General features: G+C 34.7%; 1 protein-coding gene across 2 annotated transcripts in view; it reads right to left on the bottom strand.

The window, feature by feature from the left end:
• Positions 1 to 18,479, bottom strand: part of LOC136837356 (uncharacterized) — a 208,831-nt gene that overhangs the window by 37,632 nt on the left and 152,720 nt on the right. For both annotated transcript variants that reach the window (XM_067102099.1, XM_067102098.1), the window contains 2 exons: positions 14,860 to 15,000; positions 13,824 to 13,961 (listed from right to left, as the gene is read on the bottom strand). In XM_067102099.1, coding sequence (XP_066958200.1) covers positions 13,824 to 13,961; positions 14,860 to 15,000 — 279 coding nt within the window. The remainder of the gene's footprint in view (positions 1 to 13,823; positions 13,962 to 14,859; positions 15,001 to 18,479) is intronic.

Below are 18,479 nucleotides of genomic sequence, written 5' to 3'. Positions count from 1 at the left end.
AGCTCAGTCTAATTCTAAATGTTCCTTTAAAGCAGAACAGGTTTTTGCCAATCGGCTACTCTTCTTTCCTTACGAACGTAAAATGTGACACGTGCAAGAAAAGTACATCAGAAAACGCGAACCAAAAACCATAAGTTCCTTGATACAAATATCAAGAAAATTATTACACGTAAATTGCTTAAAGGCGATACAAAGCATGCAAACAATTTGTTCAAGAACATGCAAGAACACTTACAGAACATGTAAAAAAAAAAATTTGGCGAGCCCTTACAAACACAACTCTTTTCCCTACTAAGAAAAATTTGTTAAAAAAAAAATGGCCATTTAAGATGTAATGCACTGGAAGGTGAGATATTGTCATCTACCAAAACAAAATACATCACAAACAAATAGCCAAATTTACTCAAATCACTTCCTGCAACAATATTATCTATTCAACCATGGAAAAGGTAATCAAGCTTCATTTCTGGTTAAACTGAATCCGTTTCTTGTTTTTTAAGCAAAAATTAGTTTTCAATTGCCGATATGTTACATTACTGAATTTCTCGCATCACTTCCCGTGACCCATCTCAGCCTTTTCTTTTGCATGTTCTTATCCCTTTATAAATTATATGCCTAATCCCCACTTGTATATCACTTTTACAATATATACCTATCTATTTTGACAAGCAAGGGTTCACAAAACATCCGACACTGTCTGGGATGCCAATTCCCTGAACCACTTCAACTATTTATCAAAACTTGTTCCAGAAAGCTGGAGCCTCTATACCTATAATCGTTGGTTCTTTTTTTCAGATATAAAAGTGGTCTAGTTCACAGTTTAAAGATGCTGCGCCCTTATGGAAGTGCAAGTGTCCTTTAAATAACACTTCTTAAATGGCTCGCCTCCATGCTATGCCCTACAGGTGAAAACAATTGCTGAAGGTGTGCGTTATGCCAAGGAGAACCATAACAATTCAGGTGGGAACCCGGATTTGCCCAGGCCTAACGATAAGGTCAGACCTGAAGACCATCATTCCCCAAGAGAGAATGTTGCCTTTGTTGTTGGAGCTGTTGGATGTAGAAGAAGGGCTAATGAAAGTTTTAGAATTCTTGTGAAATGGCTGTCGAGGATGTAAAAAGGACAGCTGATTTATTTATTCAAGACTAGAAAGGCACAGGAGGTAATAGGATTGCAAGTTAAATGTTACCATATGGTTGTGATTTTGTGTTCAGTGGCTGACCATGGGGTGTAACGTACATCTAGATGAGGGAAAGGTTGTGCAGGAATGGATAAGAGGAATGGCATTTCCTTGGAATAAGGGTAAAGATTACATAGGTGGTTGCAAGAATTATAGGGGCATAATATCCCTAGTATAAAGGTAAAGTGTATGCAGGATTAATTTAATTTGTATAAATGATATATATATATATATATATATATATATTCAAAAGCCATATGGTGGAATCAGCTTTGATTAAACAAAGAAATACCATGAACCTTTCAAAAGGAGCCTGGGACTCAGATATTATAGATAAAATCTTCCTCCCACCAGCGATTAAGAAGGTTAAAGTGAAGCTGTCCACTAGAGTAACGTAACGGCTGACCTATAGACCATCTGGTATAAATACTACTTTTTGTAACTCTTTTTCATTCATTACTTGCCTGAAGAGAGAGACAGTTGGTCTCTGAAATATAACATTTACTTTCTACATTTTGGCGTTTTTATGGGCTTACATTATAAATATATATATATATATATATATATATATATATGTGTATATATATACAGTATATATATACATATAAACAGACTGCATACTAAAATTATTCATACATGAGAACAGAATTGAAAATCCATCCAAATGCATAAATTCATGCACAGAAACTCAACTCCAAGATTATCTACCCTTGGAATACATTTCTCATTCTTCTTCAATATTGATTTGACATTTAATATACTGTCGCCCTGCCTTTGCCTACGTCCTCCCTCTGGAAATATGGAACCTACTCAATATGTCAACGATGAAATTTGGTCAAATCAGAAGAGAGAGAGAGAGAGAGAGAGAGAGAGAGAGAGAGAGAGAGAGAGAGAGAGAGAGAGAGAGAGAGAGAGAGATTATGATAATACAGTGTAATTGAAATATTAAACATACACATACAGAGAGAGAGAGAGAGAGAGAGAGAGAGAGAGAGAGAGAGAGAGAGAGAGAGAGAGAGAGAGAGGAGAATTATGGAAATACAGTGTAGTAACTGGAATACCCCCGTTATTGTTTAATATACATACATATACTTAGATGCATATATATATATATATATATATATATATATATATATATATATATATATATATATCACAAATAAATATTTATTATATGAAAATAATTAAATATGTATATATATATATATACATACACACACATATATATCAAATGTGCACGTGTCCACTCGTGCAGTTATTGCTACATCACAATATTAATAATAAATATAAGCGAGTTCCTCGCCAAGTCGCACACGTAACCCCAAGAGTCTAGTTTTTAGGGTCGTTGCCTCTGAGTAAGTAATTATTCAATATCAGAAACTCATAACAGGACATTCCTGGTTGACCTTAACACTGTCAACGAGCAAGAAGATTTGTGGAATCTAAAGGGAGGAGAGAGAGAGAGAGAGAGAGAGAGAGAGAGAGAGAGAGAGAGAGAGAGAGAGAGAGAGAGAGCACTATCAACAAGCTCGAAGTTATGCGGAATCTAACAGAGAGAAAGAGAGAGAGAGGGAATCGTCGTCAGTTCTTGCCCCTGAAAATATTCTGAACGAGGAAGACTGACTGGCATCGTAAATTGTCGTCACAGCAACAAAGGTAATATACGTGTAATTATTTATACATACATACATATATATATATACTCGTATATATATATATATATATATATATATATATATATATATATATATATATATATATATATATATATATGTATAGTGTATTTGCGTGTGTGCATCTTTTACAAGTGCAATATGGTAGTCTAGAGAGAGAGAGAGAGAGAGAGAGAGAGAGAGAGAGAGAGAGAGAGAGAGAGAGAGAGAGAGAGTGCGGTTTTTCAATAAGGAAATCAAAAAATACAATCTCTCTCTCTCTCTCTCATACACACGAACACTACAGCTTTCGCTTACCAGGCAAAGGTATTTATCCCGACGGTCCAAATCCCCAATATTAACCTGCGAAGTAAATCCCGGACGCAAAGAGATTGTAAACAATTGCATGATTGAATGGAGTGTTCCAGAAGGTCAATCCGATCTATTGGATAGTTGGTGAATGTAAAATTTCGTTTCCAATCGATAATATTGGAAAGCTGCCCTCGTCACGAAATTAAATTTTTACCTACAATGAAGTGTTGGTCTTTTAACTTGGCGATTGGCTGTTTGTTTGGCCTAAAAATGATTTAGTCATCTGAGCACTATTTCCTCCTTATTCTTTCGTTACTTCTAAATCAATTTCCGCTTTTACCTACAATACAGTTGAGCAGAACTGCCCCAACGACTCGGTACACACAGTGATGAAACTGTTTAGAACTAAAGGATCCTGAGAAAAGGAAAAATCTAAACAGTTACAATTTCATGAAACTAATAATCCCTTATTTACGAAAAGGTGAAAGAACTACCAACCTTTGCTTGCACATTTTAATGTTAATAGAATAACTTTCGTAACGGGAAAGAAATCCAAGCTTCAGGGTGTTAAGAAGAACAAAATGGCAGCCAGCTCAAAACAAAAACTAACCTAACTGACCTTCAGGCTAAATCCAATTTGTGTTATCTCAGTTATAATAGGAAATTACAGGTGGGTATCTTTTAAGAAATTATAATTGCTGCCTAACCCACGTACCAGAATTGTAAATGAATAATTGCGTCAGTTATGATCAATGGTCAAGAGGAGTCCCAGAGATGAAACTCCTTATTATTCAATACTCTCTGCATGCACTCAGAACTGGAATACACTCGATTTTCAAGCGTTAATTCTACCTTCTACAATAACCCTCACCGGTTGAAACCGGTTTCTCTTGGGCTTGCCAGGCATACAGCGAATAACTCGCGCGCGCCGTCTCAACGGCTCCCCGTGACAAAAGGTTCTACCTAATTCCAGCCCTTACAGAAGCAATATGAGCTGTTGCATGATCTATGCTCTGAATAACAAGGACTGCTGGCACTCGCTTTTATGGGGATGAAAACGTGTAAAATGGTTATGATTGATATGTTGTGCTATACAATACAAGAAGTCTGTCGAAAGGGGAACGAACACAAACATGTCAATAAAACGTTTCGTAAATAATTTACGAACTCCCTGAAGATGGACTGTGCATTAGTTAAGTTATTCTGTTACTGTTTTTTTCTTGGCACTGAAATGACAAAATTATAGCAATGTGAAGATCTGAATTATGTCCCCGAAGACGGGAGTATATATCAGTGACATTCAAAAAAAAAAAAAAAAAAGGGTGTCCATTTATCAAAGATTTTCGACCCACTGTTGCGACATTTCACATTAAAAAATGATCAGCATAGCTTCACGAACCATTGATGATCGCATCAGGCGTGAAAATTTTATAAGAGACCGGGGATTAATCAGACTAAGGCTTACGCTGGTTTTAACCGAGATTTAAATGACATACAATCATACCTTTCCACTGTCATCATTAGGGAGATGTCATAAAATGTTATTCATTCCTTAGTGTATACCATCATCAACAAGAGATATTGAGAGATTAACACTGAAGACTGAAAAATCAGAGACATCACTGACACAGGAACTATAAATCTTTGGCGTATTGAAGTAGGTAAAAGTTCGCCGTGGAAGACAAGGCAAATGGGGCCCGCTCAATACTCCACCCTTTCAATTATTATCTTTCGATTAATTCAATGGCGGCATCTGTGCTACCATCTGGTGGCTTCTGGATTGTATTAGATACAACATCTAGTTGTCCTGGGTGGCTGATGGTAACATTAGCGGTGTTATCAGTCCATGGTCTGTGCCACGGCTCCTGCAACTCTAGGGAACACTCGTGTAGACTTTCACTCTCCTTTGTAATTTGCATTGGTTGATTTTGTGTTCGATTTCACTCCTTCTTCTTCTGCAATCTGTTCTTTTTCGCATATGGGTCATCTATTCCTCGGAAGTTGTTTGGGTAAGTTGCTTTGTCCCATAAGGACATACGTGAATAGTGCTAATAATAATGATGGTGAAGGAATCCACAATGGTGTAAATGTAAATATATACTAGAAATATATAGACAAAATGAGAACCTTCAAGAACCTGCTCGATTCTCCTTATGTATATATATATACACATATATATATATATATATATATATATATATATATATATATATATATATATATATATATATACAAAACGAGAGCTTTGAGAACCTGCTCGATTCTCCCTCGGGACTGAGAAGAAGAATCGAGCAGGTTCTTGAAGTTCTCATTTTGTATATATATTTCTAATATACATTTACATTCACACCGTTGTGGATTTCTTCACATTTTAGTTACTCATGCTGTTATGGGATTTTTATAAAATAATAATAATAATAATAATGAATGAAGAAGTGCGAACAAAAGTTTCACTGAATTTTTATAATAAAAACCACAACCATCTGGGAACTATTAAATTTCAGAAATGCTCACAGCATTTTAGGAGCGCTTAAAAATTCTTATTCCTCACTCTTAAGAGCCTTCTCCTTCGTATCTACATACGCCATAGGAAATAGATGTAAGGACGGGGAAATCTACCCAGTTTCTGAAGAACTTGATTCTTATACTTTTGAATAATAATAATAATAATAATAATAATAATAATAATAATAATAATCGAAAGAAATATTTCCAGTGGATTTTGCTGGGCCAGAGTATATTTGTGTGTGTGTGTGTGTAGAGGGAATCGTCAGTAACATACCAAGCAGATACGCTTTGCCAATACCGTCCCCTATCACGGACATGCAATTTCAATGCTGTCTTCAAAGTTATCGAAATTACTCAAGGTCAAGGTCCGAAGAAGAATAAGCCTTACCTCAGGGAAAAGAATTTGACTCCACCAGGGGTGGACTTATAACGTTATATCCCGCAGGGGGGGAGCGCCGCCAGTGCAGCTTACGTGGTGCACTGCAGGCATTACTTAAGGGTCTTTGCAACGTTCCTTCGGCCCCTAGTTGCAACCTCTTTCATTCCTCTTACTGTACCTCCGTTCATATTCTCTTTCTTCCATCTGACTTTCCACCCTCGTTAACAACTGTTTCATGGTGCAACTACGAGGTTTTCCTCCGATTACATTTTTCAAACCTTTTTACTGTCAATTTCCCTTTCAGCGCGGAATGACCTAATAGGTCCCAGCGCTTGGCCTTCGTCCTAAATTCTATATTCTGTTCCATTCTTTTAATGTTATAAGAAGTTACAGGCGGGAGCTAAGTCAACAAATAACTCCCGGCAATAACAGTGATTGTCTCATTTCAGAATTCAAATTAGGCTGATATCGGGGAGTAAAACTGACCGTTAAACCAAACCTGAGATAAAATAACAATTATCCTCAAGGCAAAACGGTCGAGACGGTAGATACATTTAAAAAATGGATAGCATGACGTATTTGACTTAGGTTTACGCATGCAAGGAGGAAAATGCCTGTCTACGACACCAAACGGTTCAACCACTACGGCAGCACGAGCACTTCTGGCGCCTTTACTGGTGGAAAGGGTATCAGGATATACTTCTAGACATAGCTGATGTGGCACCTTTTTAGCTGAAGTGGGATTCACCAGAACCAGTCATCCAGTTGAGTAACAGAGGGAGAGAAATATTAAATAAAAAAAATAAGCAATTCTTAGGACCATTTGATATGGTTGATTTGGTTACATAACTACTGCATAATTTTCGGATTTAACATAATAAGACTTGTCTTGCAATTGTGACGCTCATTCTTTTTGTGCACAAATAACATACCTTTGTACCCCTTACTCTTGTTTGCTTAGAGGGATGAATAATTCGAGATATATTAACCATGTAATTATGTGTGTGTGTATATATATATATATATATATATATATATATATATATATATATATATATATATATATATATTCATACGATTAATATGTTCATTCAATATTACTTGAGCACCATGATAAATAACTGAATAAACAATATCCGTGGAAAACCTATCTACGAGATTTAATACACGAAGGCGAACACATGTACAGTATACTGTACATATTTTTATCTTTCTCAGTTCGTCTGCCAGTTTCGCCCTTATACTTAATCATTTAATATACACTTTCCTTATAATCGTCCATTAAATGCTGCCTCGTGTTCGTCTGCATGTAAGTGAATACACAGACATTCAGAGATTCAGATCAAATCAGACGAGCCCGAAAGAATAGCAGATTCCACGTTCTGTGTCAGTCTGATATACCTGAAATTACTGATAAAAGAAACGAACGCATAGAAAGCAGGATGTACGTTGCTAACAACAACAAAAAAAAAAAAATCCTAACACAGCGTACTGTAAAATTATTTGACAATAACATGAAAAGAAAGACAAAAAGAACTCTAACCTCAGCGCCTGCGTTCATTATTAATGACTCCTTTCTCCCATGGGCCATAAATTCCCCCAGCACCAATCCTTATCAGTGGAAGGGGCAGAAAAATAGGAGACACTTGGAAACAAGGTCAACAAGAACCGTAGTAACAGAAAGCAGAAGAATGCGAGGAAAACGTACACAAGCAAGCAATGTGGGCCACATTACTGCAAGTCACTTCCAGCACATTCGTTTAATTTTTTTTTAGTACGGTGGGATTATAAATCACGACCGTTCTCCTTCCCACTAGGGATGTTTATGTCCTTAAATCTCTAGGGAGACCAATTGTTGAAAATCAAGGCGCGAATTGAAGAGTCAGACGAATATTCAAGATATGACTCACCTCACAGGTTGTGGGGGAGGAGGAGGAGGAGAGAGTGGGAGGAAAGGCGAGGAAGGAATGAGTGTGGGAGGATGGGGAGGCGGGGGAGGAGGAGGGAGGAGGAGGAGGAGGAGGAGGAGGAGGAGGAGGAGGAGGAGGAGGAGGAGGAGGAGGGATCGATAGCTTTAATACTTCTCCTGTGACATTAACAAAACTGGACTGCGTCAATAGCAAAATGGAAAATGTCAGAGAAACGTTACAAGTTACGGAAACGCAATTACCAAGAGGCCTCCACTTACGGATCTTCACGAGGTTAAGAAGTGATGTAAAGTAATCGAGTATGATTGGAAGCCAAAGCGAGAGACAGAGAGATAAAAGAAGAAGCAAGATTGATGAGGTGATGATTTATCGCACAATTTTTGAGGAACTTGACCTTAATTCCAAGGAGATGAAGAGTAATAGCGCTAGCAGCTTACTATTGTAAGTACATGGAAGACTCTTCTTTTGGAGCCGTGGAGAGGAATACCTTAATATAAAACCTGTTTTCAAATAAAGTAAACAGACTTCATACTGTAACAGTCATATCAGTTATGAAAGTTCTAATTAAAAAAAATAACCATCATGTCTCATGAATTTTATAAAAAAAAACTGTGCCTTGCCCTTAAAATATCAAGCTTTTTGTCCTAAGGCTAAAGATGAATATAAATTGTATTGATGATAAATACATATAAAACCCAACTGAGATGAAATGTATGTCCATATAATTTTGTGTACTATCCACCATCAACACTTATGTTAGTGGATAGTACAAGCAAGCAGAACGTATTTACTCTGGCCTGAGTTTCAAAACGATAAACAGCATCCGTGTGCTGGGTACGATAGTTTTCTGGTAATCCAGATTCTCACACCAGTGGTACAGAAAAGTAAGTAAAATTAATCTTCTTTTGTTTGAACTTCAAAAAAAAAGTCTGGACGGCAGTTTTTGGGTAACCCAGCCTGGGGCCAGCAACTCCCACCAGTTGCTCATTTAACAAAGAATGAATCCATTTTTAGTCCAGGATCCAAAATGATAAACATCTGTACAATCAGGCCGACAACTTTGGGTAATTTAGCCTGGACAAGCCACTCACATCAGTGGCTTATATAAGCATTCAAAATGAAACTACTTTCGTTTGAGATTGAAACCACAGTCATCAAGATAGGCGGAATGATAGCTTCTGAGTAATCCCGCCCGAGGCCAGTGGGCCCGAATACCAAAATGAACTGAATTTGTCTGAGCTTCAAAACAATAAACAATATCCATATGGTTGTAATGAAAGTTTTCTTTTAAACTAGCCTGGGTCTAGCCACTCACACCAGTGGCCCATGTAGGTTTTGCCTTGGCCTGCAAAAAAAAAAATAAACAACATCCATACAGTTGGGACGACAGTTTTCATTTATCTACCCAAGGACCAGCTGCTCACACCAGTGGCCTGCACGAGCATGCAGAATGAAAATGGTTCTCTCTCAACTTCAACAAGACTAACACCGCCATATGGTCAAGATTTTTCTGCTAATCTAGCCCAAAGCCAGCTGATCGCACTGGTAGCCCATATATCCATGCAGAATGAATCTAGTTTTGTTTGATCTTCAAAATGATAAACAGCTTCTAGATGATCGAGACGACAGTTTTCAGATAACTGAGCACAAGGCCAATTACTCACATAAGTATTTAGAATTTATCCAGTTTTGTCTCATTTTATATAAACAATAAATAACATCCATGTGGTTAGGATCATAATTTTCTGGTAATCTATCCCAGGGACAGCGACTCATACCAGTGGCCCATGCAAGAATAGAGAAATAAATCTAGTTTTATCCTAGATTCAGAACGATAAACAACATCCATATGGTTGGGACAATAGGTTTCAGGTAATCAAGCCCAGGTCCAACTACCTACACCAGTGGCCCATATGAACATGCAGAATCCTCTACTTATGTCTGAGAATCAAAGCAAAATCAATAGTCATATGGCAGGGGGCAAGAGTGTTTGGGTAATCCAAGCCAGGCCCAGCTACACACACCAACGTCAACATAGGCATATGGAGTGGATCTGCTTTTTTTCTGGGATTCAAAACAATAAACAACATAGACTCCGATAGACTCCGAGTAATCCAGCCCACATCACGCCCCTCACCACTGGCCCATATACAACAGAATATAGAATTCAGGTCAAATACCAAGCACTAGGACCTATGAGATCATTGAGCGGTGAAACGGGAGTTGACAGTAAAACGGCTGAAAGGTGTAACTGGAGGAATACCTCGCAGTTGCACTATGAATCCATTGTTAGGAGAGGGTGGAAAGGAAGATGGAAGAAAGAGAATATGAACTGAGGTACAGTACAAGGAATGAAAGAGGTTGCAGCTAGGGGCCGAAGGGACACTGCAAAGAAAGTAATGCCTACAGTGCACCGCATGAGGTGCACTCACGGCATCATCCCCCTACGGAGACTGGCTCATATATGTACTCAGAATCAAACAGCCTTTAATAATACTACAAGATCAATTTTGACAAAACAAACTCTGATTACAAATAATCTTATAGAGTATCTTTGAATCTACCCTCTTTCCATCTGCCTCAGTTCGTGAGCCTTTGATATCCGACAGATGTTTCAGCCACGACTAAACACTCTACTTCAGGTAACACTACTTAATAATTACTCTCAGCGTTAAGTCATTCATATACATATTTCTCCCGATATCTTCTTTGGTGGTTAATTGCGATACTGGAAAAAAAAAATTCACGAGATATGAGCAATGTTAACGAATGCGCTTAATTGTTGGTTACTGAGTTCCACTTCAGGCTCCAATACTTTTGTTCGACCTCGAATATATATGACCACGAGTCGGGGTTATTTACCTTTTTTTTTTTTTAAGGAGTCATATAAATTTAATGCCTCCCTTTCTCGCCACCAAGCATTTTCAGATGAAATTTTATGAGCAGAGGTATATCGTGAAAGCATACCGACTGACGGACATACTTTTCATTCTTCTTAACTGTCACACCTACAACCACACAAAGTTGGTTCACTGTTTTGTAAACAGATAAAGCATTGTTAGTGGGCACGCACACACACACACATATATATATATATATATATATATATATATATATATATATATATATATATATATATATATATATATATATATATATATATATCTGTCATTTACTCAAGCGTGAAATCATTCACAAGGCATAGTACATTGGATACTGTACGATATTTGTGTTTTATATATATATATATATATATATATATATATATATATATATATATATATATATATATATATATATATATATATATATATATATATATATGTGTGTGTGTGTGTGTGTGTGTCTGTGTGTGTGTGTGTGTGTGTATAAGTATATAATATATATATCTATATATATGTTTTTATACATAAATTCTTAATTTTTTTGTGGAAACAAACATTTTCACATCCCCTTATCACGAGTACATTAACTTTGCAGTAAACTTTTCTTCAAAGCAGTAATTAGAACTTTAAGCATCTTAAGTGTTCATGCATACATAAAGTGTGAAATGGTAACCAGATCGATTCGTTGTGCAAACATCTCACAAGCGACTGAACACATTTGTGAAGTATTATCAGTGCATTTAAAGAAATAGGGAACTGAATGTTAAATATCTACGCATAATATTGGTATAAACATCAAAATATTTCCTGACACGCAGAATGCAGACTTGAAACCGTTAGTGATCTACAGCGTTTCTGTTTTGCCATAAGAAAGAACTGAACTATTAATCAAGAATAGAACAAAACAGGATATAGAATTTAGGCCAAATACCAAGCGCTGGGACCTATGAGGTCATTCAGCGTTGTAACGGAAACTGACATTAAAGGTTTGAAGGGTGTAACAGGAGGAAAACCTCGCAGTTGCACTATTAAAAAATTGTTTGGAGAGGGTGGAAAGTAAGACGGAAGAACGTGAATACGAACGGAGGTACAGTAAAAGGAATGAAAAGGGCCTGCAGCTAGGGAGTCGAAGGGACGCTGCAAAGAACCCAAGTAACGCATGCAGCGCATCGCATGAGGCGCACTGATGGCACTGCCCGCCCCTCCTAGGGGGAACTGTTAATCAAGTGTATTGCTCATAAAAGCCACAAGTGTGGGCCTTGTAAATGACATGCATTTAACTTGAGAAGTGTAATTTTAACGCCAGTTGTAAATCTGTACTGAACTTACTGCTCCACTGGTTTCCCTTGAATTATTAATCAACTCTGTTCTTATTGACTGCATGTCTCGGAAAGCAGGCGGCAAACTGTAATTTACAATAGCTACCATGCTGTCTCCTTCGATCAGCTGATGAAAGTAAATTTTCACTGTCTTTGCGCTGACTAGAATAACTACTTGGAATTTCACTGCACATTCTTTCGCAGCAATTTTTCCCATTCCATTCATTCCACGTAGGTTCATTTTTACACTTTTTTCTCTTTTCTGATTTTTTTTTCTCGTAAATTCATCGCTCTGTTCATTACGGGAACTAAAATGGCATTTTTATATAAACTTTCGCTTACCGTTTGGTTCCTTGCAATCTATTTTTGTCTCTAGTGTATTAGTTGGTTTGAGCGAAACCAGCAGAAAATGAAATAGTAGGAGAAACTGAAACAAAAATTAAGCCAGTAATTGAAATATAAATAAAAATCAAATAAGCAACTGAATAAGACACTAACGAAATGAGAAATGAGAGAATCAGATAAACTAAGCAGTGTCAGAAGTAAGAAATATTTTGAGTAAGTAGAAGTTAGAGAAATAAAAAGAAATAATGTTAGGGAATGATTTCGAAATAAAGGTTAAAAAGGTGAGAAAATCAGAGGGTATTAATAATCTAGGAAAAAAAAAAGTAAGTGAAAGGTTAAAGGTAAGAAATCATAAATGAGGATCAATTCATACTGGTAAGTAAATTCTCAGGTAAAAGGTATTTGAATAGACAGTTCTACATTCAGAGTGGGTCTTAAAGTGAATGAGAAATATCTTCAAAAGGTGAGAAAAAACACTGCCTTTTAAATTGTATGAAAAATTTCGGCCTTCTTTTTACCTCACCTCTTGATAGTATTCATAATTGAACACAAAACACAAAGAGAAATAGTTTCTTCCCAGACTGATTCTACAGGGCGTTATTAATATACAAATATACAAATATACATATACATATATATATATATATATATATATATATATATATATCTGTTATATATATATATATATAATTATATATGTGTATATATATATATATATATATATATATATATATATATATATATATATATATATATATATATATATATATACAGATCAATCACAAAATAAACAAGGATATACCAGATATTTCATCTCTGGATTTTTTTATTTTCGTTTTTTGAAAATAAGTTTTCTTAACAAACTCATTACATGTAAACGCTGTCTCTGAGACTTTCCTTTATAAATGTATATAATCGTATGTTGCTCTTGCGTAGGCATTAAAATGCATACACAGACGCATTCAGTTTACATATTTACCTGAATATGAATTTGGCACCTGTTTCTGGAACTATACATAACAGTTTCAAAAGTGAAATTACGCAGTCAAAGTTTTACCATAAATTTTGCATGAAAAGTTCGCCTACAGTGTCAAAACTCACTGTTTTTTTTTACCTTTAATCAATAAAAAACGTTTCATTGATGACTAGCTCATTAACTCAGCTGCTGCAAACAAACCTCAAATCAAAAATCCTGGTTCAAGGGAAACAATCAACCAGAAACACAAATCACAAATGGCGTCTCCTAATGATTAAAAGCAACTGAGAGAGAGAGAGAGAGAGAGAGAGAGAGAGAAGGTAAAACTTAGTACTCACGGCAAATACGGCATTCTGAAGGCCGAAAGGAATGGGAGTGAGTCTGGTCACCGCTATGACTTTGAAGGCGTGAGTTCCCGCCACCACCGTCAGGAGGGCGCCCACTATCCGAGACTTGAGCACTTGCTTACGCACGAACTACACACACACAAAAATATACAAAATTCACATTAACGTTTGATAAGTTCAACACGAAGGTTTTGCACACTCTTAGAGCTGGAAGTACCTGAGCTTCTGATTCCCATGAACTTAATCAAAAAGAAAATAAATGGTTTAGTTATGTCTTTTAAGCATTTTTGTTTGACGCTATAAACGGTTAAAATGAATTGCAATAATTCATCATTAGGACTTTTGACTACTGAAGAAAATTTAATAGAAAAAATAAAAAAAACGACAATTGTTTATGAAACTACATGATTACACTAAAATCAGAAGTTGGTGTTCGTAAAGACGTACCTTCAAGTGTTCGTTACTAAGGAATTTGTAACAATCGGAAACTCCACCCTGCTATTACGGAATTTGTAAGAATCAATATATTCACAGCTATTATAAAACACACTTCTTGAAATTTTACTTAAATGTGGTGAACACAGTTTTAGAAGACATTCGTGCTTTCAAAAGGACCTTTAGTAACATGATTGATCGATTAAAAAAACTTCTTACTATCCAGACGAGAAGTGGATTATCAACACTGTTCTTTCATAATCTGGTTTCACACATTTCACTTCTATATATATATATATATATATATATATATATATATATATATATATATATATATATATATATATATATATATATATATATATATATATATATATATATATATATATATATACATATATCTACTATATATATTTATATATATGTATATATAAAAAAATATATATATGTACATATATCTATATATACATATACACTATATATTTATATATAAAATATATATATATATATATATATATATATATATATATATATATATATATATATATATAATATATATGTACAAAGATTTAACTAAAGACTGAAACCTCACCTCCCTGAGACAAGCTCTGATGATGAAATGGACGAAGATGACCGCCAAGGAGACTGTACCGACGGTCAAGGCGAGGCCTTTCCAGGTACCGAACATGTAGCCTGCTGCGATGTTGATGATGATGTAACCCCAAGTGAACGGCTATGAAGAGGGACGAGAGAGAAAAAACACGATAAGAACGTGATATCCAATATTACAAAAATATTGTTTGTCTTGAATGGTTAAGGAAAGAAAAAAGTCGCTGTACAGACACAAAGTTTAAGCAAATAAACATAAACCATTAGTTCTATTATTCTGAAGATAAAGCCTATTCATAGGGAACAAGCCCACAGGGGCCACTGACTTGAAACTCGAGCTTCCAAAGTTAGAAGTAAATAAATATAAAAACAGGAGCTTGCGACCTTCACACAAAATTTAAATAAATACAAAAAGAGGTGCTTTCGACCTTCACACAAAGTTTAGGTTAATAAATATAAAAACAGGAGCTTTGGACCTTCACACAAACTTTAAGTTAATAAATCTAAAAACAGGAGCTTTCGACCTTCACACAAAGTTTAAGTTAATAAATATAAAAACAGGAGCTTTGGCCATTCACACAAAGTTTAAGAACAAATACAAAAACATGAGTTTTCGACCTACACACAAAGTTTAAGCTAATATATATAAAACTGGAGCTTTCGACCTTCAAACAAAGTGTAAATAAACACATATAAAACCATCAGCTTTCGACCTTCACACAAAGTTTAAGTAAAGAAATATAAAAACTGGATCTTTCGACCTTTACACAGAGTTTAAGTAAATAAATATAAAAACAGGAGCTTCCCACCTTCACACAAAGTTTGCATAAATACAAAAAGAGCAGCTTCCGACCTTCACACAAGGTTTAAGAAAAGAAATATAAAAACAGGAGCTTTTGACCTTCACACAAAGCTTAAGTAAAGAAATTATAAACAGAAGCTTTCGACCTTCACACAACGTTTAAGTAAATATAAAAACAGCTTTCGACCTTCACACAAAATTTAAATATAAAAACAGGATCTTTCGCCCTTCACACAAAGTTAAGTAAATGTCAAAACAGGAGCGTTCGACCTTCACACAAAGTTTAAGTAAATATAAAAACAGGTTTTCGACCTTCATACAAAGTTTAAATAAAAAAGAGGCGCTTTCGACCTTCACAAAAAGTTCAAGTAAATAAATATAAAAACAGGGGCTTCCGACTTTACACAAACTTGAAGTAAATAAACATAAAAGCAGTAGCTTTCGACCTTCACACAAAGTTTAAATAAATACCAAAAAGGGAGCTTTCGATCTTCACAAAATGTTTAGGCAAATAAATATAAAAAATAGTTTTCGACTTTCACAAAATGTTAAAGTAAATAAATATACAAACAAGCTTTCGACCCTCACACAGAGTTTAAGTAACTAAATACAAACAGAGGAGCTTTCGACCTTCACGTGAAGTTCAAGTAAATAAATAAAATACAAAATCTTTCGACCTTCACACAAAATTTAAGTAAATAAATATACAAACAAGTGTATTCGATCTTCACACAAAGCTTAAGGAAATAAATATAAAAACAGGAGCTTTCGACCTTCACACAAAGTTTAAGTTAATAAATATAAAAACATGCGCTTCCGACCTTCACACTAAGTTTAAGTTAATAAATATAAAAACAGGCGCTTTCGACCTTCACTAAAGTCCTATTCAGTTGAATAGGATTTTAGTGAAGTCTAAAGCTAATGTTTTTTATATTTGTTTTTTATATTTATCTATTCAAACATTATGTTTCTACAACGGCTTTTTCTCATAACCAAGAACGCAATAATGATGATTATACTAAAGGGGAGATGAAGACAGAAAAAAGCTTTAAATATGATTTTAATAAAAGGATTTTACAGCGAGAGAAAATCTAGGGGAGAAAAGAATAAACTTAGATAACTTCAACCAGAATCTAATATGATACACCTTTCCTGTGCGTTACTTTCGCATTATGTAATGATCATTTTGAATTATATTAACAAAACCCGAACTGTGGCACATTAATAAGAGTAGATGCTTAGATGTGAAAAGTGAAATTCTTAGTTTAATGTAATTTCTTGTATGGAAAAAAAGAGACTGAAAAGGAAAATGGAAATCATAACTATTCCAGGAAATATGAAAGATCTAAGATAATAGCAAATATGTTTCAACTAAACGAAAATATTTATGAGTTCTGCCATAGGAACAATTATAAACAAAAGAGAGGAAAAGTCACTGACAAAGGATAAACAAAAGTCCGGGAGAAAATATTCCAGCTCAATGCCAAATAACAAATATTTCGTTCATGATATTCGTTTTTGAACAAAAAAAAAAAATTCACAAATAAGCAAACACTCGCGAGCTACCGAGTACCAACAAAATTACAAGTAAGAAGCGAATACCAGAGTAAAAGAGTTTTACCCTAAACTGTCCAAGTCTCCATCGATTTGCTATAAAAGTTGAAACATTCTCTGACGTCATAAAGGTAAGCTGAGTGCCATAGGGAAGCCAGGCTTAAGACGACTTGGGTCTAACTCTGTTTTATTTTTCGAGAATTCAGCCCTTAGTGGCCTTGTTCTCACTAAGAAGTTAGTCAGTAAGCAACTATGTTTTAATTAATTTAATTGATGATATCTGTGATGAGTTTCATTTTACAATCTCTTCGATCCACATTAATTTATCTGGAATTCCTTCGAAGCTATACATATAATATATATATATATATATATATATATATATATATATATATATATATATATATATATATATATATGCACATATGCATATATATATGTATGTGTGTGTGTGTGAGAAACTTACTGAACTGATAAATGTTTATATATATATATATATATATATATATATATATATATATATATATATATATAATATTATATCTATATTTTATAAATACACGTATATATATGTACATATCTACGCATATTATACATATACACTGTATATATACATATATATAAATACTCATAACACTTATATATATATTATATATATATATATATATATATATATACACACACATATATGTATATATACAAACATACATATACACATATATATATACATATATATAAGTATATATATATAGATATAAATATTATATATATATATACATATATATATATATATATATATATATAATATATATATATATATATATATATATATATATATATATATATATATATATATATATATATATATATATATATATATATATATGTAATTCTAATAGCCACAATGCCCTCTTAACTTCTTGAATTCTTCGCCCTTTTTGGATATGCTTGTAACTATGAAGCCGAAATATCCAAACGGAAGAAGAAATTGAAGAAACCTGTGAACGCCGGTCGCGGGGAAACGAACCCGCATTACCATATTCACAAGGAGGTCGCGTTGCCGACCTGACCATGAGAAGGCTAAAGTCTATTACCTCTCGTACATATTTATACCTGTCGTTTTCAGATATATTTATTAGAGCTGGAATAGACCCATCCTCACCATCGTAGCCACTTGGCTACGACGGTGAGGATGGGTCTATTCAAGCTCTAATAAAGATATCTGAAAACGACAGGTATATGTATGT

This window comes from Macrobrachium rosenbergii, chromosome 59 (assembly GCF_040412425.1).
Source record: "Macrobrachium rosenbergii isolate ZJJX-2024 chromosome 59, ASM4041242v1, whole genome shotgun sequence".
Lineage (NCBI taxonomy): Eukaryota > Metazoa > Arthropoda > Malacostraca > Decapoda > Palaemonidae > Macrobrachium > Macrobrachium rosenbergii.
This window is presented reverse-complemented; position numbering and strand designations above follow the sequence as displayed.